The 27,376-nt window shown below is 37.3% G+C and overlaps 1 protein-coding gene across 1 annotated transcript in view; it reads left to right on the forward strand.

The window, feature by feature from the left end:
* LOC131434882 (cGMP-gated cation channel alpha-1) overlaps positions 1–19,126 on the forward strand; it is a 30,859-nt gene extending 11,733 nt beyond the window's left edge. The window contains exon 7 of the mRNA XM_058602118.1: positions 17,493–19,126. Within this exon, the coding sequence (XP_058458101.1) occupies positions 17,493–18,739 (1,247 nt within the window). The 3' untranslated portion in view covers positions 18,740–19,126. The remainder of the gene's footprint in view (positions 1–17,492) is intronic.
* Positions 19,127–27,376: the final 8,250 nt, after the last annotated feature.

Below are 27,376 nucleotides of genomic sequence, written 5' to 3' on the forward strand. Positions count from 1 at the left end.
TAAAGGTTTGACATCACGATACTCTTCAATCAAAGAGATCATAAAAGTAAATAACGATAAAATTCGTGTTGTGGTAAATAATTTGAAACACGCGAATGATATTGTCTCTTCGGAACATTTCAATAAAGAGTATAAAGTTTACATACCCTCCAAAGATGTCGAAATTGACGGTGTTGTTACCGAAGCGAGTCTTTCGGTAGATGATTTACTCAAGCATGGTGTTGGTCGTTTCAAGAACTCTATGCTTGAGGGTGTGAAAATACTGGAGTGCAAACAACTGTACTCAGTAGTTCATGAAGAGGAAAAAAAAGTTTATCGCCCATCAGACTCGTTTCGAGTGACATTTGCCGGGTCTGCGTTGCCGTCCCATGTCTATGTCGATAAAATTCGCCTCCCTGTTCGGCTTTTTGTTCCAAATGTAATGAATTGTACGATCTGCAAAAAATTCGGCCACACAGCTACTTACTGTAGTAATAAACCAAAATGTATTAAGTGTGAAGGGCCTCATAAAGATAATGATTGCAACAAGGAAATTGAAAAATGTATTTATTGTGGGAATAGTCCTCATGATGATATTTCAGTATGCACTGCATTTAAAGTGCACAAAGACAAAATTAAGCTTTCTTTAAAAGCACGGTCTAAGCGCACATATGCAGAAATGCTTAAAACGGTCATTGATGTCCCTCCTTTGGAAACCGAAAACGGGTTTTCAAATCTAGAGGAACCAGAGGACTCTGACTCTGACGAAAATAGTGAAGGTAATTCGTTTATCACTACCCAAGGGTCAGTTAAGAGAAAGAAGTCTTCCTCCAAATTACCAAAAAAGACACCTAAAATTTCATCTTCAAAAAAAGATCCCCGTGTTAAACAAAAAAAGTCAAAACCAAAGACTGTGCCTCCTGGTTTGTCAAATTCACAAACCAATCCAGGATCTAGTACAGAAAAAGATAATAATCCAGTGGGCTCCATTTCACAGCCACCAACAGGATTACTGAAGTTTTCGGAAATTGTTGAATGGATTTTCTCAGCATTCAATATATCTGAACCCTTAAAGACCCTCATAATGGCATTCCTTCCAATAGCTAGAACCTTTTTGAAGCAGTTATCAGCTCAATGGCCAATTGTCTCAGGTTTTGTATCTTTTGATGGATAATTTATCACCCGTCGCAAATGATACAATCACTGTCCTGCAGTGGAATTGTCGAAGCATCATGCCAAAACTTGATTCATTTAAAATATTATTGCATAGTCAAAAATGTGATGTATTTGCTTTATGCGAAACATGGCTTACTTCAAACATAGCTTTAAATTTTAATGATTTTAACATTATACGTCTCGATAGAGACTCTCCGTATGGTGGAGTGCTTTTGGGAATTAAGAAATGCTATTCCTTTTATAGATTAAACATCCCTTCAACTTCTAGTATAGAAGTTGTTGCTTGCCAAATAAACATTAAAGGCAAAGATATTTGCATAGCTTCGGTTTATATTCCTCCAAAAGCACAAGTTGGACAGCAACAGCTTAATGAAATGGTTGAAGCCCTTCCTGCACCACGATTGATTCTGGGGGATTTAAATTCGCACGGTATTATGTGGGGTTTCGTTTACAATGATAGCAGATCATCTTTAATACAAAACATTTGTGACAATTTTAGCATGACGGTATTAAATATGGGTAGCATGACACGGATCCCAAGACCTCCGGCACGCCCAAGTGCATTAGATCTATCTCTTTGCTCAACATCAATTCGACTAGATTGCACCTGGAAAATACTGCCTGATTTACACGGTAGCGATCATTTACCAATCATCATCTCAATTAGCAGTAGCAATTGCATTGCTACTTCCGCTAGTATTCCATATGATTTGACAAAAAATATCGACTGGATTAAATACCAAAGTAGTATCTCTAGTATTTTGAATTCAATGGAAGAGCTCCCTCCACTTGAAGAATATGACTTCCTCATTTGTTCGATTCTGGAGGCAGCAGAACAATCCCAAACTAAACGCTTTCCTGGGCCAACGACTAACAGAAGGCCTCCCAACTCCTGGTGGGACAAAGAGTGCTCAGAGGCTAAACTCGCAAAACAAAATGCTTGCAAGACGTTTCTAAAAAGGGGAGCAGGAACTCCTCAGAATTTTGAAAAACTTATGGTTTTAGAAACCAAGTACAAGAGCATACTTCGAGCCAAAAAATGTAGCTATTGGAGACATTTTGTCGAAGGTTTGTCAAGAGATACCTCAATGAGCACTCTTTGGAACACGGCCAGACGAATGAGGAATCGTAACGTGGGCAATGAGAGTGATGAATACTCGAACCGATGGATATTTGACTTTGCTAGGAAAGTTTGCCCAGATTCTGTTCCTACGCAGAGCATTATACGGGAATCTCCTCCTAATAATAGTTTTATTAATAACCCATTTTCAATGATGGAATTTTCTATAGCACTCTTGTCTTGTAACAATAAGGCTCCAGGGTTGGACAGAATTAAATTCAACTTGGTGAAGAATCTGCCCAACCTCGCAAAAAGACGTTTGTTGGAATTGTTCAACAAGTTTCTTGAGCAAAATATTGTTCCACCTGACTGGAGACAAGTGAAAGTTATCGCCATTCAAAAACCGGGGAAACCAGCTTCCAATCACAACTCATATAGACCCATTGCGATGTTGTCCTGCATCAGAAAATTGTTCGAAAAAATTATTCTACGACGTCTCGACACTTGGGTCGAGACGAACGGTTTGTTGTCAGATACTCAGTTTGGCTTCCGTAGAAATAAAGGGACGAATGATTGCCTTGCATTACTTTCGTCTGACATCCAAATTGCCTTCGCTCAAAAGCAACAAATGGCATCTGTATTTTTAGACATTAAAGGAGCATTTGATTCAGTTTCCATTGATGTTCTTTCAGACAAGCTCCACCAAAATGGACTCCCAGTGGTTATAAATAATTATTTGCACAACCTTTTGTCAGAGAAACACATGCATTTTTCACATGGCGATTTGGCAACACTCAGAAATAGTTACATGGGTCTCCCGCAAGGCTCATGCCTCAGTCCGCTCCTCTATAATTTATACGTAAATGACATTGACAGCTGTCTAGTAACCCCATGTACACTAAGACAATTGGCAGATGATGGCGTGGTTTCAGTTACTGGACCCAAAGCTATTGATCTGCATAAACCATTGCAAGATACCTTAGATAACTTGTCCGATTGGGCTGTTCATCTTGGTATCGAATTCTCTGCGGAGAAAACAGAGTTAGTCGTCTTTTCAAGAAAGCATGATCCCGCGCAGCTTCAGCTTCATATGATGGGAAGAATGATCCAACAGGTTTTAACTTTTAAATACCTCGGGGTGTGGTTCGATTCCAAATGCACGTGGGGAGGACACATTAGGTTTCTGATAACAAAATGCCAACAAAGAGTAAATTTTCTTCGAACAATAACAGGATCTTGGTGGGGTGCTCATCCGGAAGATCTAATAAAATTGTATCAGACAACGATACTTTCAGTGATGGAATATGGATGCGTTTGCTTTCGTTCCGCTGCAAACTCTCATATTATCAAACTGGAGCGAATTCAGTATCGTTGTTTGCGAATTGCTTTAGGGTGCATGCATTCGACACATACAATGAGTCTTGAAGTTCTGGCGGGAGTTCTTCCATTAAAAGATCGATTTTGGGAGCTTTCATCACGCCTGCTAATAAGATGTGAGGTGCTGAATCCCATGGTAATTAATAATTTCGAACGACTAGTCGAGCTTCGATCTCAAACAAAATTCATGACAGTATATTTTAACCATATGTCACAGGAAATCAACCCTTCAAGATATATTCCTACCCGTGTCAGCCTCCTAAATGTCCCTGACTCAACTTTATTTTTCGATACATCCATGCAGCGCGAAGTGCGTGGAATCCCGGATCATCTACGTTCGACGGAAATCCCAAAAATATTTTTAAGTAAGTTCAGGCATATTGACTCTGAGAAAATGTTTTACACGGACGGATCGCGAATTGAAGAAGCGACAGGGTTTGGTATGTTCAACAATAATGTTTCGGCCTCATTTAGGCTTCAAGAACCTGCATCTGTTTATATAGCAGAGTTAGCAGCAGTTCATTATAGTTTGAGTGTAATCGTCACATTATCTCCAAACCATTATTTCCTCTTCACAGATAGTCTGAGTGCAATTGAAGCCATTCGCTCAAACATGACTGGCAAGACTGAACCGTTTTTCCTGGGCAAAATAAAACAGTGCCTGAACGACATATTGAACAATAATTATCTAATCACTATAGTCTGGGTCCCGGCTCATTGCTCCATTCCTGGCAATGGAAGAGCCGATATTTTAGCCAAACGTGGTGCTATTGAGGGTGAAATTTATGAGAGATCAATTGCTTTCAACGAATTCTATAGCTCGTCTCGCCAAAGAACACTTGCCAGCTGGCAAGCTTCTTGGGATAAAGATGATCTGGGTCGGTGGATGCACTCAATTATTCCGAAAATATCGACAAAGGCATGGTTCAGGGGACTGGATGTGAGTAGAGATTTCATTCGTGTGATGTCCAGACTCATGTCCAATCACTACACTTTAGATGCACATCTCCTTCGAATTGGGCTCTCCGAGACTAATCATTGTGCTTGTGGCGAAGGTTATCGAGATATTGATCATGTCGTTTGGACATGCGTGGAGTATCGTGATGTCAGATCTCAACTAATAAATTCTTTGCGTACCCAAGGTAGACTATCCAATATCCCAGTTCGAGACATTCTTGCTTGTCGTGACCTTTCATACATGAAACTTATTTATCATTTCATAAAGAAAACTGGAGTTTCAATTTAATAAAGGCCCCTTTCAAGACTTAGTTCTGATCCCAGCTGCGTCCATGAGTTCAACCAATAGCTAAATTAGAATAAAAATAATGTAATGATACAAACAATCTCGAAACAGTTTATGAAATTATTAACAAAATGTCTGAAAATAACAGCTTATTTTATAATTTATAGAAGTTAATCGTTTGGTTCAAATAATATTTCCGAGTAGATTTCATAATTAACGACGAGTTACCTAAGATGATATTTAAGTAATAAGAGAATATGTTTTAATAAATGCAAAACGTTGTGACTATGTTAGAATTAAATTAGGATAAGAATATTATGTAAAAGTGATGCTACGGCGAAGAAAAACTTATGTAAACTGCCTTAAGAAATAAACGTATTTATGAAAAAAAAAGAGGCGAATGACCTAAGATGTTAAAGCCTCTATAATTGAAACAAAAAAAAATTGGGGTCTAAACTAGCTCAGTTTTTGAGTAATGTTATTTGACTCCGATTCCGGAAGAATAGGAAATAATGGTCAAAATCACCAATATGGTCTTCTCAGTTCGATATCTCGGATGTGAAAAAATAGATTTTCACGAGCTTAGATGCAAATTGCAGTCTCATACACAACTTCTGAATTTTTTTTCGCATCCGTCTTCCGGTTCCGATACAAAAATCGTGAAAAATCTTCTAAATTTCACTAAAAACACACTTTGTTGGTCATGTTAGTTGATGGCGATACGAATCGATTTCGATTATACCGGTTCTCGGATTACAGTTCCGAAACTACTTGAAATAGTGGAACTCATTTTGTTTTCTCAGAGATGCATGGATTAACCGGTTTGTGAACTGTTTTGTTTTGTAGGTTATGTTTATATTAGTTAATACACAAACAAACTTTTTTGTTTTCTTTTGGAATGCACGGAAAATTATTTTGAAGAATACCACAGTATTATATACAAGAATTTAGTGATGTGAGAACGGCATCATTACACCACAAAATCGACATCAAATCTTAATGTGTATGCTTCCCATGTATGTATACGTGTCAAATAATGAGATTCATTTTTCTCAGAGCTGGCTGGATCGATTATCACAAGCTCATTGATTTTTTTCCGGATCCGACTTCCAGTTCCGGATTTACATAGTGAAATGCGTTTATTTTTTTTTAATTTCAAAATAATTCTATATTCTATATATTGTTATTTAAAGACTGTCCCAGAAGGTATGGACGCACTTTGATTTCGCTGTAAATAATTCACAAGTGTTATACATTCAAATTTTATTCGATATACTGACAATATTAGACTACAACAACAGAATATTATTCTCAACATTTGCTACTTAGCCATTGTAGACTACAGACAGACGTACAGACTTCTTGGCGACAAGTTTTGACACTTTTTCCAATCTTTTTCGAACTGTTGAATGGTTTCGGTTGCCGAGACATGTTTTCTAAGATGTGCCTTCGTTAATGCCTAAAATAGCTCAATTGGTCGAAGTTGTGGGCAATTGGTTGGATTCATGCCTTTTGGGACGAAAGTGACATTTTTGGTAGTATACCATTCTACCGTTGATTTCGAGTAGTGGCAAGAAGCAAGATCTGGCCAGAAGACAACAGCATCCTTGTGGCTTCGAATGATGGGTAGAAGTCGTTTTTGGAAACATTCCTTGATGTATATTTCACTGTTCATTGAAGCAGTGGTGATGAAGGGTTTCAAAATCTTACCGCAGCTACAAATTGCTTGCCAGACCATAGCTTTTTTACCAAATTTTTCGACTTCAATCGATGTCTCGGACTGGTGTAACACTTGCTCTTCTCGCACCGTATAATAATTGGTTCCGGCAAGGAATTGTAATCGAGTTTCACGTAGATTTCGTCGTCCATGATTATGCAGTTCAAATTTCCAGCAAGAATCGTACTGTACAGCTTTCGAGCCCTCGGCCTGATCGATGCTTTTTGTTTCGAACTACGTTTTAGTTGTTTCTGTTTCTTATAGGTTCGAAGATTCAAACGTTCTTTAGCACGAAGAGCATTTGACTTCGAAGTGCCCACTTTTTTGGCCACATCCCGAACTGAAACCTCCTTCATTTGCTCGAACGCCTTCAGTATACGTTTATCCAACTGAGGGTTAGCAGGACCTTTTTTTCGACCCGTTTTCTGTTTATCCTCAAAGGTGTTATCCTCACCGTACTTCCTGATTGCATTTCGCACAGCTTTTTCACTTACTCCTTCCATTTTTGCTATCTTTCTCAGAGACAGTCCGCGTTCTGTGCACCATTTGTACACAATTTTTCGACGTTGTTCTGCTGAAAGTCCACGCATTTCGAAACAAACTAATAAAAACGAATGAACAACTGCACAAGTGGTTAGAGAAGAGTGTAAACAACAGGGCGCAGCCATAAAAATTGACAGATTCTGAACCATTGCGAAATGGCAGCGGTTTTTGGTTGCGTCCATACTTTCTGGGACAGTCTTTAAAGCGCTTAATTTAATAAATTATAGCGCCTCGAAGAAAATAAAAACAAACTTTAATTCCAATATTCAATGTCGTCACTAACGTCATGAAATAGTAACAGCACTGATACTGATATGTCTACTTTTCGCAGCCTTCATTAAAACTGATACTCTGATACTAGTGTCTACGTCTGTTACTATTCCGTGACGTTAGCAATAATAAAATAATAAAAAAAAATTAAATAGTTGAATTAATGAGATTTGTCCTAAAGATTTAAACCTGACTAATAAATGACTGACTAACAATTAAAACTATCTAACAATGCATTTTTTTAAAAATTTTTTTTAAAGCGATGTAAAGTGCTAAATTTGGTTTAAAACTATTTAGATTTGGAGGTTATATTTGTATATTCCGACTTTGAATATACCGGCTCCAGCCGAAGTAGTGAATGCAACTTGTTGAAAACTGTGGGCCAGAGTTCGTAAAATAGCCCAGAAAAAAATGATTTTTTAATTTTTGTTCAAGTTTTGAAAATTTAGTTCTATTTGATAACTAAAATGACTTTCCAAAAGGAATGTTGAATGAAACTTGTCACTTTTTTTCTTTTTTATATACATAAAAAATAGGTATAGAATTCGCTCAAAGTTTAGAAAAATTTTCCGAGGAGGGCCGAATGTAATATACCAATCGATTCAGCTCGACGAAGTGAGCAAATGTCCGTGCGCGCGTGTGTGTGTGTGAGTGAGTGAGAGAGAGAGGGTCTGTATGTGTGAATGGATTGTTTTGAGATAGGATGTTTACTTTTTGAGTTATACGAAGTTTTATGTCAAAATTTGCAGTTTTTTGACAGTATCGGTCACACTTGACCTTGAAAACAGAATATGTTTCCCGACTTCGATCCCGCACGGTAATAGTTTTCCAACAAGCCATAGATTGTTAAAATCGATATTTTTGTGTAAGCGACTTTTCGCCTTATTGCAGTAGTAGGAGTTTTGAACGTTGTTTGATAATGCAATGCTAGGGAGCAACGTGAAACACGATTTTTAATACTGTTACATACAATTATTTCTAAGTTGATTCAGTAAAAACCATTCAAGCGAAGAGGTTGTGTTTCGATTGTACTGGCTCGTGAGTTAACGGCTGCTACCGAGACAATTCTAAGCTTCAGGTAGTTAAACTGCCCATAGCAAACGCAATATTCGGGGCGTTTCCCGACTGGAAAGCTAGCAACGAAGGCCATCCCGTTCATACGCACAGAGGTGTAGAAACACAGAGGTGCGAGAGCATAGAAGTGACGAGTCACAGAGGTGCCATCGCATAAAGGTGCGAAGACGAAGGGGTGCAAAGGCACAAAGGTGCTAAAGCAACCCAGTGCTGATCTACCAGGTACCAGAATTTGTACGCTGCGTAGGATCAAAAGAGACGGCATATATCGCGAGGTGCTACACTGCAAGCATCGCATTTGATCGCCACCAAGAGCAAAAGCACTGTACCTGGGGTCAGGTACAGGCAGCACAGCAAGTGCAGTGGTGTTCACAACGACGGCAGAGCAACTGAGATAGCAGTAAACGACAGAAGACTGCCAATTGGAAACAGCAGAAGACTGCCAATTGGAAATCGTTGGAAGAGCTTCACGTCGTTCTTCACGATAAAGGAACAGAGACATCAGCTACAAGGTAGATTTAATTAAATTTATTTTTTATTTCTTATATCTGAAATTTTACTAAACATAAGTTTTTATTTTGGTATTATTAATTTACAAAAAAATTTAATGTAATGGATGATCTCATGGAAGATCATCCGAATCCGATTCCGGATACTAGTAAGAGTTTAAATACTCCGAGGGCTAAACATTATCCACAGGGTACCACTGGGCCATGAATAGTCTATCTTCGAAAAAAAGAAAAGATTTTAAATTTGATGCAAATTACCAAGGATTTGACATCACATTTCTCTGAAGTTAAAGAAATATGTAAAGTTAATAGAGATAAAATTCGAGTTGTTGTCAATGACTTGAAACAGGCGAACGAAATTGTAACCTGTAAATTATTTTCGGTTGAATATCGAGTTTACATTCCATCGAAAGAGGTGGAAATTGACGGTGTTGTGACTGAAGCAAGTCTGACGGCCGATGATTTACTTAAAAATGGAGTTGGTCGTTTTAAAAACTCCATGCTTGAGGGAGTTAAGATACTCGAGTGCAAGCAATTGTACTCAGCATCTATTGTCGATGGAAAAAAGTCGTATCGTCCCTCAGATTCGTTTCGTGTAACATTTGCCGGATCTGCGTTGCCTAGCCATGTCCATATCGATAAAATTCGTCTTCCTGTTCGGCTTTTCGTACCGCATGTTATGAATTGCACGAACTGTAAAAAATTCGGGCATACAGCTACTTACTGTAGTAATAAGTCCAAATGTATCAAATGTCAAGGGCCTCATAAGGATAATCTTTGCGATAAAGATGTTGAAAAATGTGTTTATTGTGGGGAAAGTCCTCAAGATGATCTTTCAGTGTGCGCTGCATTTAAGCTGCGTAAAGACAAAATGAAGCTTTCTTTAAAAGCACGGTCTAAGCGCACATATGCAGAAATGCTAAAAACGGTCATACATGTCTCCCCTTTGGAAACCGAAAACGGTTTTTCAAATCTTATGGAGCCAGAGGAATCTGACTCCGACGGAAATAGTGAAGATACCTCGTTTGTCACTCCTCAAGGGTCTGTTAAGAGGAGATTAACAAACCACAAAATACCTAAAAAGACACCTAAAATTACATCTTCAAAAAAAGATCCCCGTGTTAAAGCTAAAAAGCCAAATTTAAAACCAAAAACTGTGCCTCCTGGTTTGTCAAATTCACAAACCAATCCAGAAACTAGCTCAAGAAAAGACAATAATCCAGTGGGCTCCGTTTCACATTCACCAACAGGATTACTTAAGTTTTCGGAAATTGTAGAATGGATTTTCGCAGCATTCAATATTTCTGAACCTCTAAAGACTATCATAACGGCATTCCTTCCAATAGCTAGAACTTTTTTGAAACAGTTATCAGCTCAATGGCCAGTTCTTTCAGGTTTTGTATCATTTGATGGATAATTTATCATCCGCCGCAAATGATTCAATCACTGTTCTGCAGTGGAATTGTCGAAGCATCATGCTAAAACTTGATTCATTTAAAGTTTTGTTGCATAGTCAAAAATGTGATGTATTTGCTTTGTGCGAAACATGGCTTACATCAAACATAGCCTTAAATATTAATGACTTTAACATTATACGTCTCGATAGAGACTCTCCGTATGGTGGAGTGCTTTTAGGAATTAAGAAATGTTATTCCTTTTATAGATTCAATATTCCTTCGACTTCTAGTATAGAAGTTGTTGCTTGTCAAATAAACATTAAAGGAAAGGACATTTGCATTGCTTCAGTATATATTCATCCAAGAGCTCAAGTTGGACAACGACAGCTTAATGAAATTGTCGAAGCTCTTCCTGCTCCACGTTTGATTTTAGGAGATTTCAATTCGCACGGAATGATGTGGGGTTCCGTTTACAATGATAGCAGATCATCGTTAATATATAATATTTGCGACAATTTTAGCATGACGGTACTAAATATGGGTAGCATGACACGGATCCCAAGACCTCCTGCACGTCCAAGTGCATTAGATTTATCTCTTTGCTCGACTTCAATTCGACTAGATTGCACCTGGAAAGTATTTCCTGATTTACACGGTAGCGATCATTTACCAATCATCATCTCAATTAGCAGTAACAAAGGCATTGCTAATTCAGTTAATATTCCATATGATTTGACAAAAAATATTGACTGGATTAAATACCAAAGTAATATTTCAAGTGCCTTAACTTCAATGGAAGAGTTCCCCCCACTTGAAGAATATGACTTCCTCGTTTGTGCGATTCTGGAGGCCGCAGAACAAGCCCAAACCAAACGATTTCTTGGTCCATCGTCTAACAGAAGGCCTCCAAACCCTTGGTGGGACAAAGAGTGCTCAGATGCTAAGCACGCGAAACAAAATGCCTTCAAGACGTTTTTAAAACGAGGAGGAGGAACTCCTCAGAATTTTGAAAAATTCTTGACTTTAGAAACCAAGTACAAGAGCATACTTCAGGCCAAGAAATGTAGCTATTGGAGACATTTTGTCGAAGGTTTGTCAAGAGAAACCTCAATGAGCACTCTTTGGAATACGGCCAGACGAATGAGGAATCGTAACGTAGGAAATGAGAGTGAGGAATACTCGAACCGATGGATATTTGATTTTGCGAGGAAAGTTTGTCCAGATTCTGTTCCTACGCATAGCATTATTAGGGAATCTTTTTCAAATAATGGTTCCATTGATAGCCCCTTTTCAATGATGGAATTTTCCATAGCACTCATGTCTTGTAACAATAACGCTCCTGGGTTGGACAGAATTAAATTCAACTTGGTGAAGAATCTGCCCGACCTCGCAAAAAGACGTTTGTTGGAATTGTTCAACAAGCTTCTTGAGCAAAATATTGTTCCACCTGACTGGAGGCAAGTGAAAGTTATCGCCATTCAAAAGCCGGGGAAACCAGCTTCCAATCACAACTCATATAGACCCATCGCAATGTTGTCCTGCATCAGAAAATTGTTCGAAAAAAATATTCTACGACGTCTCGACACTTGGGTCGAGACGAACGGTTTGTTGTCAGATACTCAGTTTGGCTTCCGTAGAAATAAAGGGACGAATGATTGCCTTGCATTACTTTCGTCTGACATCCAAATTGCCTTCGCTCAAAAGCAACAAATGGCATCTGTATTTTTAGACATTAAAGGAGCATTTGATTCAGTTTCCATTGATGTTCTTTCAGACAAGCTTCACCAACATGGACTCCCAGCGGTTATAAATAATTATTTGCACAACCTTTTGTCAGAGAAACGCATGCATTTTTCACATGGCGATTTGGTAACATTCAGAATTAGCTACATGGGTCTACCGCAAGGCTCTTGCCTCAGTCCGCTCCTCTATAATTTTTACGTGAATGACATTGACAGCTGTCTAGTATCCCCATGTACACTAAGACAATTGGCAGATGATGGCGTAGTTTCAGTTACTGGACCCAAAGCTATTGATCTGCAAAAACCAATGCAAGATACCTTAGATAACTTGTCCGTTTGGGCTGTCCATCTGGGTATCGAATTCTCTGCGGAGAAAACAGAGCTGGTCGTCTTTTCAAGAAAGCATGATCCCGCGCAGCTTCAGCTTCATATGATGGGAAGAATGATCCAACAGGTTTTGACTTTCAAATACCTCGGGGTGTGGTTTGATTCCAAATGCACGTGGGGAGGACACATTAGGTTTCTGATAACAAAATGCCAACAAAGAGTAAATTTTCTTCGAACAATAACCGGATCTTGGTGGGGTGCTCATCCGGAAGATCTAATAAAATTGTATCAGACAACGATACTTTCAGTGATGGAATATGGATGCGTTTGCTTTCGTTCCGCTGCAAACTCTCATATTATCAAATTAGAGCGAATTCAATATCGTTGTTTGCGAATTGCTTTAGGCTGCATGCATTCGACACATACAATGAGTCTTGAAGTTCTGGCGGGAGTTCTTCCATTAAAAGATCGATTTAGGGAGCTTTCATCACGCCTGCTAATAAGATGTGAGGTGCTGAATCCCATGGTAATTAATAATTTCGAACGACTAGTCGAGCTTCGATCTCAAACAAAATTCATGACAGTATATTTTAACCATATGTCACAGGAAATCAACCCTTCAAGATATATTCCTACCCGTGTCAGCCTCCTAAATGTCCCTGACTCAACTTTATTTTTCGACATGTCCATGCAGCGCGAAGTGCGTGGAATTCCGGAACACCTACGCTCGTTGGAAATCCCAAAAATATTTACAAGTAAGTTCAGGCATATCGACTCTGAGAAAATGTTTTACACGGACGGATCGCGAATTGAAGAAGCGACAGGGTTTGGTATGTTCAACAATAATGTTTCGGTCTCCTTTAGGCTTCAAGAACCTGCATCTGTTTATATAGCAGAGTTAGCAGCAGTTCATTATAGTTTGAGTATAATCGTCACATTATCTCCAAACCATTATTTTCTTTTCACAGATAGTCTGAGTGCAATTGAAGCCATTCGCTCAAAGGCTGCTGGCAAAAATGAACCTTTTTTCTTGGGCAAAATAAAACAGTGCCTGAACGTCATATTGAATAATAACTATCAAATCACAATAGTTTGGGTCCCGGCTCATTGCTCCATTCCAGGCAATGAAAGAGCCGATATTTTAGCCAAACGTGGTGCTATTGAGGGTGAAATTTATGAGAGACCAATTGCTTTCAAGGAATTCTATAGCGCGTCTCGCCAAAGAACACTTGCCAGCTGGCAAGCTTCTTGGGATAAAGATGATCTGGGTCGGTGGATGCACTCAATTATTCCTAAAATATCGACAAAGGCATGGTTCAGGGGATTGGATGTGAGTAGAGATTTCATTCGTGTGATGTCCAGACTCATGTCCAATCACTACACGTTAGATGCACATCTCCTTCGAATTGGACTTTCCGAGACTAATCATTGTGCTTGTGGCGAAGGTTATCGAGATATTGATCATGTCGTTTGGACATGCGTGGAGTATCGTGATGTCAGATCTCAACTAATAAATTCTTTGCGTACCCAAGGTAGACTATCCAATATCCCAGTTCGCGACATTCTTGCTTGTCGTGACGTTCCTTACATGAAACTTCTTTATTATTTCATTAAGTCCATTGGAGTTCCAATTTAAATTTTATTTTATGTTAGATTGTTTTCTCTTCCATGAGTTCAACCAATAGCCAGCTATCTTATATTAAATAAAAGTGATGAACTGATACAAACAAACCTGAAATAGTTATAAGATCATGTACAAAATAAATGTATTTCATTTAATGTAATCTATAATAGCAACTCGCTTGATAAAAACAGTGTTTAGATTAACTAATGAATACCAACATACTAATAGGATATTCGAAATGTATTAGGTTTAAAGTACTATGTATTGTAGATTCCACGGCGAAGAAAAACTTATGTATATTGCCTATGAAATAAACGTATTTATGAAAAAAAAATTATTTCTAAGTATCGAAAAGACTTTGCACAGCATCCTTTTTCATGACAATTCGGTTCAGACCTATTTTAGCACGGCTCGTTTTTGGCAACATAACCGTTCGAATATGACATATGTAAACCAGATGATGGCAGAATTTTCGAGTCAAAAGCGATTCCATAATTATATTGTTTTAAACTACTTACAGCAATAAATGCTGAAAGAACATAACACCCATATACCATTCGAATCAGTTCGTCGAGATCAGCAAATGCGTGCGTGACAAATAATTTCACTCAATTTTTTTCGGGGATGACTCAACCGTTGTCTACAAACTCAGATTCATATGAAAAGTCGTATATCCGCTCCCAAACCAGGTTTCTGAATTATGTTTGGATCCGACTTCTGGCTCCGGAACTACAGGATGATAGGTGAAACCAAATTAAAATTGTGTAACTCTTTTTTTTTCGTAAATTGCTGAACTGATCTAAGGTTCAAATTAAATCTAAGAATCATCGGAGATTCAAATGAAAAGTTTTAAGATTCTATAAAACATCTTGCTTTTCAGGCAGATCCAACTTCCGGTTTCGGGGATACAGGGTGATTAGTATAAAAATGTGTATTTCACATAAATTAATCAGGTTTATCGAGTTAGCAGATTTGGATAGGCGATAACCAAATAAACTTATTTCAGTTTTAGTGGTATTCAGTTTTAGATTCGGAAGGTACCCGACAATTCAATTCGCGCTACGATTTTTCAAAGATGTCTACACTGATTTTCAAACATTTTGAAACAAACGTAAACTATACAGCTACTCAGGCGAATTTATCTGACTTCGGCTACACCGATTCTCGAATTCCTGTTCTAGTATCGAATCGTTTCTTAAAGCTCAATCTTTTTCTCAAAAAAAGCTAAATCGAATTTCAGAAACAAAAATTCAAATTAAAATAAACTTATAGTCGTTGAGTTTTTAAAATGTAATGACTACTAGCCACTGATGGCACACTACTACCGAAAATAATTTCAGTCGCGGTTATCTTTTCTGTATTGGCAGGTATAAATACGATGTTGTATTGGAGAAAAAGACATAAGCGAAACATAAACTTCTTTTTGAAAATTTTTCTCCTAAATCGCTGTTTTCTTCATTCGATTTCGCGAAATCGACTTTCTCACTGAAAATTTTGAGCACTCGGAAAACAAAAACCGAATACAAGTAGTACACCAGACGGCGTAGCCCGGAAGGTTGAAAGATACAAAAAAACATCATTTGAAGACAAACACGAGAAAAGGTCCTAACTGCAAACGACACTTTCTCTTTGTTTACTTTCTCTATTACGGTCCAATCAGCAATTTTTCCATTTAACACTTCACATAGGATAATAGCAAAAACTATCAATTTTCGTTATGCACTGTAGAATTTGTTGGAAATTTGCCGTCATAATTGAAAGAGAAAGTAAACCAAGAGAAACTGTAATTTGCACTTGGGACCTTTTCTAATGTTCATCGAGATTTGACATGTACAATTAGAGTGCAACATTCGAAACTCACTTCACTGTTCCGTGTAAAAACATTATTACGCACAATCGCTTCAAATGTGCACAAATTCTGAGTAAATCCACTTTCCACTAACAGTTTACGTCATTTTTACATATTGGTTTAGAAATTTATATATGGATATATCCTAACACATGCGAAAAACATCTAAACAATTTGCAAGCAGTTTCAACAAGACAACAAGAAGGTAGCGGTTCAACATAAACTTCTACGCACTGATAAGTCTAAGACAAAACGTGATGTTTTATTTATTGGGGAATGATATGATTTTGTTGAAAAACTACAAGGATCAGCCCTCATGGAGTTGTTCGAGCCATAGATGTGGAACAAGGCAACCAAAATTTCTAATGATCGACATTTTCAAATAATCGTCACACTTTTGAATCCGCAAATGCACGAGAGTTTGTTCAGATAGAACTTTATTAGAAACCAACATCAAACTCGCAAACCCAGAATGTAGACTCTATTTGTCGTGATATGTATTTGTTTTGTAGCAGACGAAATTACATCAATAGCCAAAATGTATGTAATTATATGTTTGTACATGCTTGCGATACGGATATCGATATTTAAGCTTCTCTTCGTCAAGCTTGTGTTCAAGTTTTGTATGCAAGCAGTAATTTTTATAGCGTTTCTCTACCATTACTACCATTCTGCGATTTCGTATGAAGCGATAAACTTTTTCTCATCATCAATCGAGTTCATCTTATATAAATTAGAAATTAATCTTATGCATTCAAAATTTACCCTGGGGTAGTTGCCAATTTCTCAGGCGACGACATAACATGGAATTTAATCCGAACTTGCTTTACACAAGATCAGAGCATATCAATTAAAGCTTCAAATCGTTTTATGGCACTTTTTGTCTTGCTGTCTAGCAACAACCTACATGAATCTAGCATGCTACGCGTAGGACTGAAACATTAGCTATAATTTTGCTTATATTTATAGCTTCGCGTGCTTCCAACAGCTTCGCTTTTGCATCCATTGACCAATCAGAGCGATGCTTTCACTTTGATATATCGCTCACTCCTTCAAAACCGTCGACTATGACAGGGAAATCCGGTATGCCGGAGATTTTTTGCAAACAAAATAGGACACTGCTATCTATTAATTAACATTTCAATGATATACAATTAAAGTTACATGGCTATGAACATTCAAATCAATACGTAGAAATATAGAAATATTTCCAATCAAATGGTGACATAATATTAATAATTGATACAAAATTGACTGAGCTGTAATTGTTCAAAACATGACCACATTTCTACATGTATTTTTCTTGAGTTTCTAATTTGCACCCCTATATAGAAAACAAAAATGTGTTCCACATTAAAAAAAATATGAACAAAAAATTGAGTAATATAAGTAAGGCATAATAACACCATGAGATGGAATAGAACAGGTTTCTCTTAAATGTTTGAAAGAGTTACTTTTTTGCGGAAGATGAAATGCTTTAGGAAATGTATATTTTGTGCATTTTCTCAGGCATCCACTGCACTGAAACCGAAAAGTGTAATATACAATAATTTCCGAAACACGCTATTATGAAATGTCATTGAAACCATTACCATTTCATTGCAGGACTCGGTTCCAACCGTTGGGTGTTCAACAATAAGGGCCACGCCTACGTTCGATGTTTTGCGTTCGCAACCAAAACTGCCACCTCGATTGGTAAGAATCCCAAACCGGAAAAGGAAGGCGAACTGATGTTCATGACGGCCGCCTGGTTGATGGGCGTGTTTGTGTTCGCGCTGCTGATTGGTCAGATCAGGGATATTATAGCAACCGCAACCCGATCAAAGTCGGAATATAAACAATTGGTGGATGAAACGTTGGAGTACATGAGGCAGCTGAATCTACCGACGGACTTGCAGCGACGAGTGAAGATGTGGTTCACTTTCACGTGGGAACAGCAGCGCAGTTTGGATGAAACACATATTATGGATGCTTTGCCAGCGAACCTGAAGACCGACATAGCAATCTCGGTACACATTCAGACCCTTTCCAAGGTTCAACTGTTTGCGGACTGTGAAGAAGCTTTGCTACGCGAACTAGTGCTCAAATTGCGATCGGTTACATTCCTTCCCGGAGACTATGTTTGTCGGAAGGGCGAAGTCGGGAAGGAAATGTACATTGTCAAAACCGGTCAGGTGTTGGTCATGGGTGGCCCTAGAAACGATCTCGTCCTAGCGACTTTGTATGAAGGTTCAGTATTTGGTGAGATTAGTTTGTTAGCAATCAATGGAGCCGAAGGAAATCGACGGACCGCAGATGTGCGATCTAAAGGTTTCTCCAATTTGTTTGTGTTATCAAAATCCGATCTCAACGAGGCGATTGTATACTATCCAAATGCACAAGCTATTCTGAAGAAACGCGCGAAGAGTTTGATGCGTAAAAACGCAGCTCGTGAAAAGGCTGAGTCCCAGCAAAGCATTGATACCAATGATGCCGATACGGATGTAGTGATTAATAATCCGAACCACAACTCATCACCAAAATTACTGAAAACGGTAATACAAGTGCTACCAAAGGAATCGCCAACCGTGCAGCTACTCACCCAAGGATTTAAAAATGACCAGGTGAAAGAGGAAAAGGTTGAAAAGTTTCAATCGGAGGATACTGTTTCCACGCGAAGTTCTGAGGTTCACATTACACAGGTGCAGATTGAAAACGAAAAAAATGTTGATTTGCCATGTGATTTGGTGTATAGCATCAAAAAGGAACTTATGGATAACAACAGCTATATTAATTTGACCGATGCAGAGAAGTATAAGCTTCTTAACGAACTGTCGAAGGATAGTTATGAACAGCAGAAATCCCCAGTTTAATGGAATGACTGATTTCAAGCGCACTAGTAGAGGTTACTAGTGAATAAAGTATATATTTGCATAGCAGATCATCATGAAATGGTTCATGGTACAAAAATTGAAATAATTTAAGTGAAGATTACTAATCTAAAGCGATCCAACGACTCGACTCTTTCAAATATCATTTAGGATGTGCTCATTTGGCAGGAATGATTTCATGAATGAAGACTTATATTTTTGAAGGGAAAAATAATGCCTGTGTAGTATGTTAAACATTCTGATGGAATAGAGGAATGTGTTATTGTTACCATATGGCTATATCAAACCAATGAACTATTAAAAACTATTCTGCCATTGAACTGGAAATAAACGTTACTGTTCAAAGTTCTAATAAAATTGTAAAAATAATTTGGTTTTTAATGATATTCTCCGTCAAAAATGTACTTGTGCTCAAAACTCCACTATCCCGGTAAATTCGATTAAAATTTATATAAGACCAATTAATTCCCAACCCAATCGTCGCCAGTACGAGGCACGTCCAGAATGTAAGGTCTATTCGCACTATTCCGGGGCGGCCCCAGCCGGGACGATCCGGGACTTTTTTTCCTTATCGGAGATGAATGAGCTGCCGGCGTGTGCAGGTATCGGAATCAAAACGGATCCGGCATAAAATCCATTTAGTTGCCACCGATATTCCTCGACGAGTTTCTCTCGGTGCTGACAATTCATCCTGTTCCGGCCGTCCCGGAATAGTGCGAATCTAAGCAGGCACGTATCCAGAGGGGAGGCCGAGTGGCCCTGGCCCCTCCCGAAATCAAAAACAGATATATAATTATTTAGAAGGTCTCAGACATGTGTTACAGAAATAATAATACAGTAAACGTAAAGAAATGTAATACAATTACAGTTCCAGTGGAAAAGTTAAAAGTGTCTGTTAAATTCACCCGTAACAGGCACACCGAGAATTAGGTACAAAAGTAATCTTCAGTAATATTAATTTTATCTTTGGGTCCCTCCCGAAATGAAATCCTGGGTACGGGCCTGAATCTAAGACAAGACCTGACAACTGGGGGGCTGCTTTTATTCCAAAATGGACCAGTTTCTGATTGGCTGATTTTGATTTTGATGTTGCTACCCGCACATTGTGAAAAGAAAACACTTTTGCAGGGTACGCGAGCAATGATGTCAAGTATGAAGAAAATCAGAAAATAAGTTGATTAAAATGTATTATTTTAGCTCACCTATAAAAATGAAAATTTTCAGAGAATGTCTCACTTTTTTCAATCTCATTTGTAATAAATGTATATAGTGGCAGCACTGTGTAATTAAAATCAGTTTCAAGCCGTTTTTCTTTTTTAGTGAATTAAAGTGTAACCAAAAAAGATTTGTTAAATTAGTGTAAACTCGAAAGTGTGTTTTGTTTTACGAGAAGAATGAACTGTTGTGTTTCACACTGTGGTCGCACTAAGCATTTCTATCCAAACTTAACTTTTTCCGGTTTCCAATAGATCCAGTAATACGTCAACAATGGATTCGGTTTTGCGTTCAACATAAGATATCTCGTGTTTTGTCATCAAAGCTCAATTAATTGTTTTTAAGTGTTATTATATAATAAAAAATGCATTTATCAAAACATTTTTCATGTTTATTGCAAATCAAAAACTGAGTCTAAACATTTAAATTAAATAAATTTTTTTTAGCATAAAGTTATTATGAAATCTGTAAATATGGCTACACTGTAGCCGATACGTTGGTATTTATCCCACAGGGCCAAAATGAAGAGAAGGATGATTCGGAAGGAAGAATAAGAAGCCAGTTGTCAGGTCTTGTCTTAGGTGCAAATAGACTTGTAATTATGTTGGTACCTTTCCTCTTCAAAACGAGATCAATCCGAGGTTAGTGCAGCGATGTCAGATCTACGGAAATCTCCGTAAAGACTGTTCCAGAAAGCATGGACGCACTTTGATTTCGCTGTAAATAATTCACAAGTGTTAGATATTCAAATTTTATTCGATATACTATTAGAATACAACAACAGAATATTATTCTCAACATTTGCTACTTAGCCATTGTAGACTAGCTGACGCATCTTCTTGCGACCGTTCCTCATTAAATTCCGTACAGACTTCTTGGCGACAAGTTTTGACACTTTTTTCTAATCTTTTTCGAACTGTTGAATGGTTTCGGCAGCCGAGACATGTTTCCTGAGATGTGCCTTCGTTAATACCCAAAATTCCTCAATTGGTCGAAGTTGTGGGCAATTTGGTGGATTCATGTCTTTATGGACAAAAGTGACATTTTTGGTAGTATACCATTTGTAATCGAATTTCACGTAGGTTTCGTCGTCCATGATTATGCAGTTCAAATTTCCAGCAAGAATCGTATTGTACAGCTTTCGAACTTTCGGCCTGATCGATGCTTCTTGTTTCGGACTACGTTTTGGTTGTTTCTGCTTCTTATAGGTTCGAAGATTCAAACGTTCTTTAGCACGAAGAACATTTGGCTTCGAAATGCTCACTTTTTTGGCCACATTCCGAACTGAAAACTCCTTCGTTTGCTCGAACGCCTTCAGTATACGTTTATCCAACTGAGGGTTAGCAGGACCTTTTTTTCGACCCGTTTTCGGTTTATCCTCAAAGGTGTTATCCTCACCGAACTTCCTGATTGCATTTCGCACGGCTTTTTCACTTACTCCTTCCATTTTTGCTATCTTTCTCAGTGACAGTCCGCGTTCTGTGCACCATTTGTACACAATTTTTCGACGTTGTTCTGCTGAAAGTCCACGCATTTCGATACAAACTAATGAAAACGAATAAACAACTGCACAGGTGGTTAGAGAAGAGTGTAAACAACAGGACGCGGCCATAAAAATTGACAGATTCTGAACCATTGCGAAATGGCAGCGGTTTTTGGTTGCGTCCATACTTTTTGGGAAAAATGAGCATTAAAATTATTCAAGAGAATTAAATGTTCTATTCTGTACATGGAGTAATCTTTAGTTCTATTATTTAAAGTATCCAGTAAATTGAAATGTTATTTCACATGATTCAACGCTTTTAATATTCTAAATGTTACCAACAGCCACGTACCCAGAAAGGCTTGGGAGGGGGTGTTCGAGTGGCTTGAATTGAGAAATATTATGGGGCTGTTGATCCTGTAGATTACACCGTTTTGAGAGTTACGTGATGGTCAAAACTCCACTACCAATAAAGTACGCAGCGGCTGGTCCTACAAAGCAGAACAGAGTCAAAACCACATAAAATGGAGGATGGAAACGGGGTAAAATAAATGATAATAATACATAAAATTGTACTGGACGACCGGAAAGAGAAACACAGAAAGAAAAGATGAAACTTACACGATATGTAAACCGATAGTACTATGAAATAGACATCAGTTGAAACGAAAATCTGATTTAAAACCATGATTGATGTAAAATTACATTAAAATTCATTTAGTTTTTCATTGAACAAGACTGTATATTTACAAACCGCTTCGTTTTGTAATGAAAATTTCCATTCAATTGCCTGCTCCAAATATGTGCATGAAAATAAATGTAAAATCACAAAATATTTTTATCTGTGAAGTGCGCGAGCATGTCTTAGTTAAGCAAGATTCTGCAGATGAGAAAGATGTCCTGCCGCTGGATACCGCACATACTTATTCAGGGCCAGAAAGACGAACGCAACTGCACTTCGAGTACATATTTGGCTGAATCCATTATTATACACCAGAGAACAGAATGATCACAAATCCGAAAAAAACAGTATTAGCGTTCATTACTGAAACGATTGAGGATCGAAATCGCTGTGAAATGGTCTTACATGAAGCACATCAGTATCGCTACCATGGTTTCAATTACTTGGGTATCACCCTCATTCACCTGATTTGGCTTCCTCATACTATTATCTGTACTCAAACGTTAATTTATCTCTGAGAAATTTAAAAGAGTTTCGTTTTGGAATTTCAGACCACTACTTCTGGAACCTTAATCTGAAACCATTATAGCCAAAGTAAATTTGTATGACCATCTACTAATACGACCTATAAATTTAGAAGATGTTTTCCGTTTCCTACCAATTGGCTGTGCTACTCTTTGCAGTGAATTGTCGTGATTTAAAGTAGGAATGTAAACGATCTCAGAATATACGGCATCATCACAAGTCTTGTGGATTGTTGTGCTGTATAAATAGTTATAAGGTCTTAGACATGCTACAGAAATAACATGACAGTAATCGTAAAGAAATTTAATACAATAACCTTCTCTCGGGTACAGCTACAAATTCCATTTGATTACTCCATATGACAGTTCCATTGGAAAAGTTTAAAGTGTCTGCTAAAAAACGCCGGTAAAAGGCACACCGAGATTTATTTACATTAGTAATCGTCTGTAACATTTTTTTATCTGAGGGCCCCTACTACAACGAAATACTGGGTACAGGAATGTGTCAGATACTTCCCATTTATTTCAAAACTAATAAATTTTCATGCAATCGTATTGGGTTCGTAATAACCGGTAGTAGTGTTAGTGAACCCGATGTACAAATCGTATTTGAAACTAACTCAAATTAAGTTCAGTTGTATTGCACGGAAAGAAATCCGTTACTGCTGTCATGATTAGAAAATCATGAAACCAATCATTTTAACTTCTCATGAAACCATGAGCAAAACTCTTCTCCCATGAAAATTAATCATGGTTCGAAAATGCGTTACTTTAGGAGTGTATTTCTTTCAAAGTTCGTAAGACCAATTTTCTATCCGGATGTCACTTTGAACCCTCTGCCTCAAGTGGTATGATGAATTGCTTAATAGTTTTTTTGGAGTCTGGAATTAAGCGATTGTTGCGCCATCTGCGTGTCAAATTTTGAAACCGTCAAGTTAGGCACCAAAATTTTTTGGTGCAGCAATTTTGAGCAAAATGGACAGGGCCAGTTAAAAGTTATTCAAAAAATTGTAAACTGTTTTCGGACTAGTAAAGTGAAAGTACGTTTTAAAAAATTTTATATGAAGTCATTGCAATGAGCATTTTGGACAATACGATCATTCGATTGTTTATACTATAATTAAGTAAGCTGAAATGCTGGACAAAGCTTCTTATCATTAATCTATTTCCATATTGAAAGCTTGGATTAAAAACACAATTTATTTGCTAACGAATATAATCTAAAAACAATTCTTTATTTGTACTTTATTTCCTAGGGATCAAATTGACTATAACCGCAATCGAATCATTCCACATAGTCCAAGAAGAGTCCTATGCTGGTGATTAACTGCGCCATGCTAATGTCCAATCCTCTGTAAAGGCAAACGATAGCTTTGAATCCCAGGTGTTTCATTTGAAAGAAGGAAGTCGAAATGAGACACCGGTTTCATTCAGCTGCAGATGTTTTTGCGCTTGCGGGATTGCGCGATCTAAGTACAGATTCCTGGGAAGGAGGTGATAGTGCTCGGAATGGATGCTAAGTTGCATTTACAGTTGATGAGGTTTATGGTTTTGGAACAGCGATTTACTTCACGAGACGATCACATTAGACTAGGACCAGTTAGCTGAACATGAGCGGCTGAAATGAAAGCATAGATAAGAACCAGTGAATCCATGTTATGTTTACTCGCTATCAACTATCATTTTCTCGTAATATTCTGTGACGCACAACAGCTGTATATGTATTTTTCTTTGGAAACTGAAGAAATCTTTCAGAACTAATTCTACCGATGAACTACGAAAAATCATTCGTAGGGATTTTTGTTCATTTTGACGAGTAAATGAGAAAGGACTTTAATTGGATTTGTTGTAACGATAATGAATACTAGGAAGTGTATTACAATTCATGTATTAGACTTTTTATCGTGACGTCACAAATGAACAAGAATTCATTCTTGACAGTTCAGCGGTACTGTTTACAAACAAGTTTAAACAAAATCGAGGAACACATCTTTAACAATCATCTTTACAATTCACAACTAGCCATTTTTATTTAATAAAACTCTGAAACGAATAGTTAACAAATTTTTTGAAACTTTATTTAGGTGATATGGACCGTAAACGTTCTCATACGTTTGTCAACTAATTGAACTATCCAATCAGCGTGGTCACCACGAGATAGCGTTATGGTGATTGTTTTGACATATCCCATGTATTTAGAAAGGTTTTTGAGGAATTTTTCAATTTACTTGAGTTTGAAACAATGCAGATGGCAAAACCTTACAAATATGGGAAAGAAAAACGATTATTCATGTCAAACATATGATTTCAAATTGTCCTATACTCTTGACAATCTCGGATGAAATTTGAAATTTTCAGTTCATATACAGATTTGATTTAGATGATAAAACATGAGTAAATAGACTAGTCATAAAACTTTTGATCATAATTTATCAATTAATCTCAAAATTCAACCCAAAAAACAAAGAATATCCCAGATATGAAAACAGTACCCAACCTCACTTCTTCGAATTTGGTATTTCATGTTACGATTTCTCCATAAATATCAATCAAACATACCACGGAAAGTTACTGAATCATTAATGATCGATTTTTTTTACCAAATTTTCACACGTTTTTGTATGTTAGTATTCGATTCATAAGAAAAAAAGTACAGGTGTGTAATGTCAAAGACATAACTGGATGTCGTGAACACGAATACAACTGACACTTTTACTTTATACTTCCGAATATAAATTAGTTGATCGATAGTGTGAATTGTGCAAGTTTTGCCCTTTTACACTACTAGAATTTGAAACCTAAACTACAGTACAGATTAGTTGCATTAACCCTCAGGGTACGGACTATAAAAAAGTGACGTTCAGTACGGACAGGGTTAGCCTAACCCGGCGACTTTGATTGGGTGTATATCGAGCTGTACTTTGTCAATTTGAATAATTTTTTTTTATTTTGTGTGAAATTGTCTCAAAAATATAATAGAGTTGTCAGATTAATCATTTAACTGATTGAAAAAAAATTATAATGAAAAATGTGAACGGGTCTTGAATTTTTTTTGTAAAAAACGTTTTTTTTCAAAATGCTGTAACTTTTTGAAAAAAAAAATATTAACATTGTATAACTCGCATTTGAAAGGTAAAAAGTAGTTCTTACAAATGTCCATAACGGTTTTTTGATTTATTCCAAAAACTATATTTTTTTTGAAAAATGAAAACACGCGTTTTTTCGAGTTAGCGAAAAAACGTTGTTTCGTTGATTTATGATGATAAAGGTTAAAATTAATTACTTTGAGCGTAAAAAATATGTTTCTCAGATATTGTTGAGTAGTATCATTACAAGTAGTATCATTACAAGAAACAAAATTTAATGAGTTATAATTCACTACGAGCAGCAAAGATTTCGATATAAGACGTACGTTCAAGTGATTGAGATCTACTACAATACTTCGCTTACACCATGTACAACGCGTTATTTTGAGGTTAGAATCTACAAAATTAAGTAAAGAGTACGTATTCTTACTTACCTTTTTATTCCTCAGCGGCAAACAGACGAAAATTAAAACTTAATTTTTTTGAAAATTTTGGATTTTGTAACGTTCGATACGGACTGGGTGTATCACACCCGAGCACAATGTTTATATGTGTCTAGCTCGGACACAAAGCGGAAACTGACTCTGCCGCTTGGGCCTCTAATAGTGTGTACCTATAAGTTTTTCCCCCCCTGGTCCGGACCCCCCTCGCCGACTTCTCTTCGTATGGCGCTTCTTTCAAATTTCGCTCGGGTTACGGTAACCCAATCCGTACCCTGAGGGTTAAACATTCTGACACACGAATATTACGAAATCACCAGTATAGTTCCTTATGATAGAATAATGGTGGTTCTGAAAAGAACCTTTAATGAAGGCGTTCGTAATGAAGAGTGATAAGTTGAGTTCAAATTCCGATGGATACCGCTGACTTCCGTCTTCTATTTCCAGGATGACCTGTTGTCCATGAATGCGAAACTGATATGTGTTCTGTTGGAGGCTCTTGCTTCTTCCGCTTGCGGTAACAAGCTTTGTATTTCGCTTGGAGATTCCTCGATCGCACCATAATCAACACGATGACAACGACAACCAAATTCGAAATGAATGGCTTCTGAGTCGGAGCTATGCATTTCATATAGCAAATCTGCAGAAAGTTTACTACAAACTACAACTGGTTGAAAAATGGACCGTATACAGTATAGTGAAGTAAAATTTCGCATAATTCTTTGGGTATAAAATTATGGTTCTAAATGGCACCTTAGAGAATTTTGATGTCGATTATTTCATTTCGGATTTCAATATTTTAGTAAAAGATACTATCAAAATGTTGTACGGGATTAATTTCTGGCATCCCAGAAGAGCCAAACTGTATAGTTTTCTAAGAAATTAAACACTGATTTGATATAAACGATTTTAAACACTGTTGCGAATTTAGAACTGAATTTAGAATTTAGAAAATTTAGAATTTAGCATTTCGAAAATTGCAAAAAACTGATCAAATTATCTAAGATTTGCACTACACTGATAATTTTAATTTTCGATTTACAAAGAAGCAATCTTTATAGTTCTGTAGGTAACATTTAGAGCCATTAGACATTCCACATTGTTGTCTATTTTCCGTTGTATTTTGCTCCAATGCAAACGACCACCAACAGGATGATGTAATCGATCTTCTTCGAAAGAAAAACTGGCT

This window comes from Malaya genurostris, chromosome 3 (genome assembly GCF_030247185.1).
Source record: "Malaya genurostris strain Urasoe2022 chromosome 3, Malgen_1.1, whole genome shotgun sequence".
Classification (NCBI taxonomy): Eukaryota; Metazoa; Arthropoda; class Insecta; order Diptera; family Culicidae; genus Malaya; species Malaya genurostris.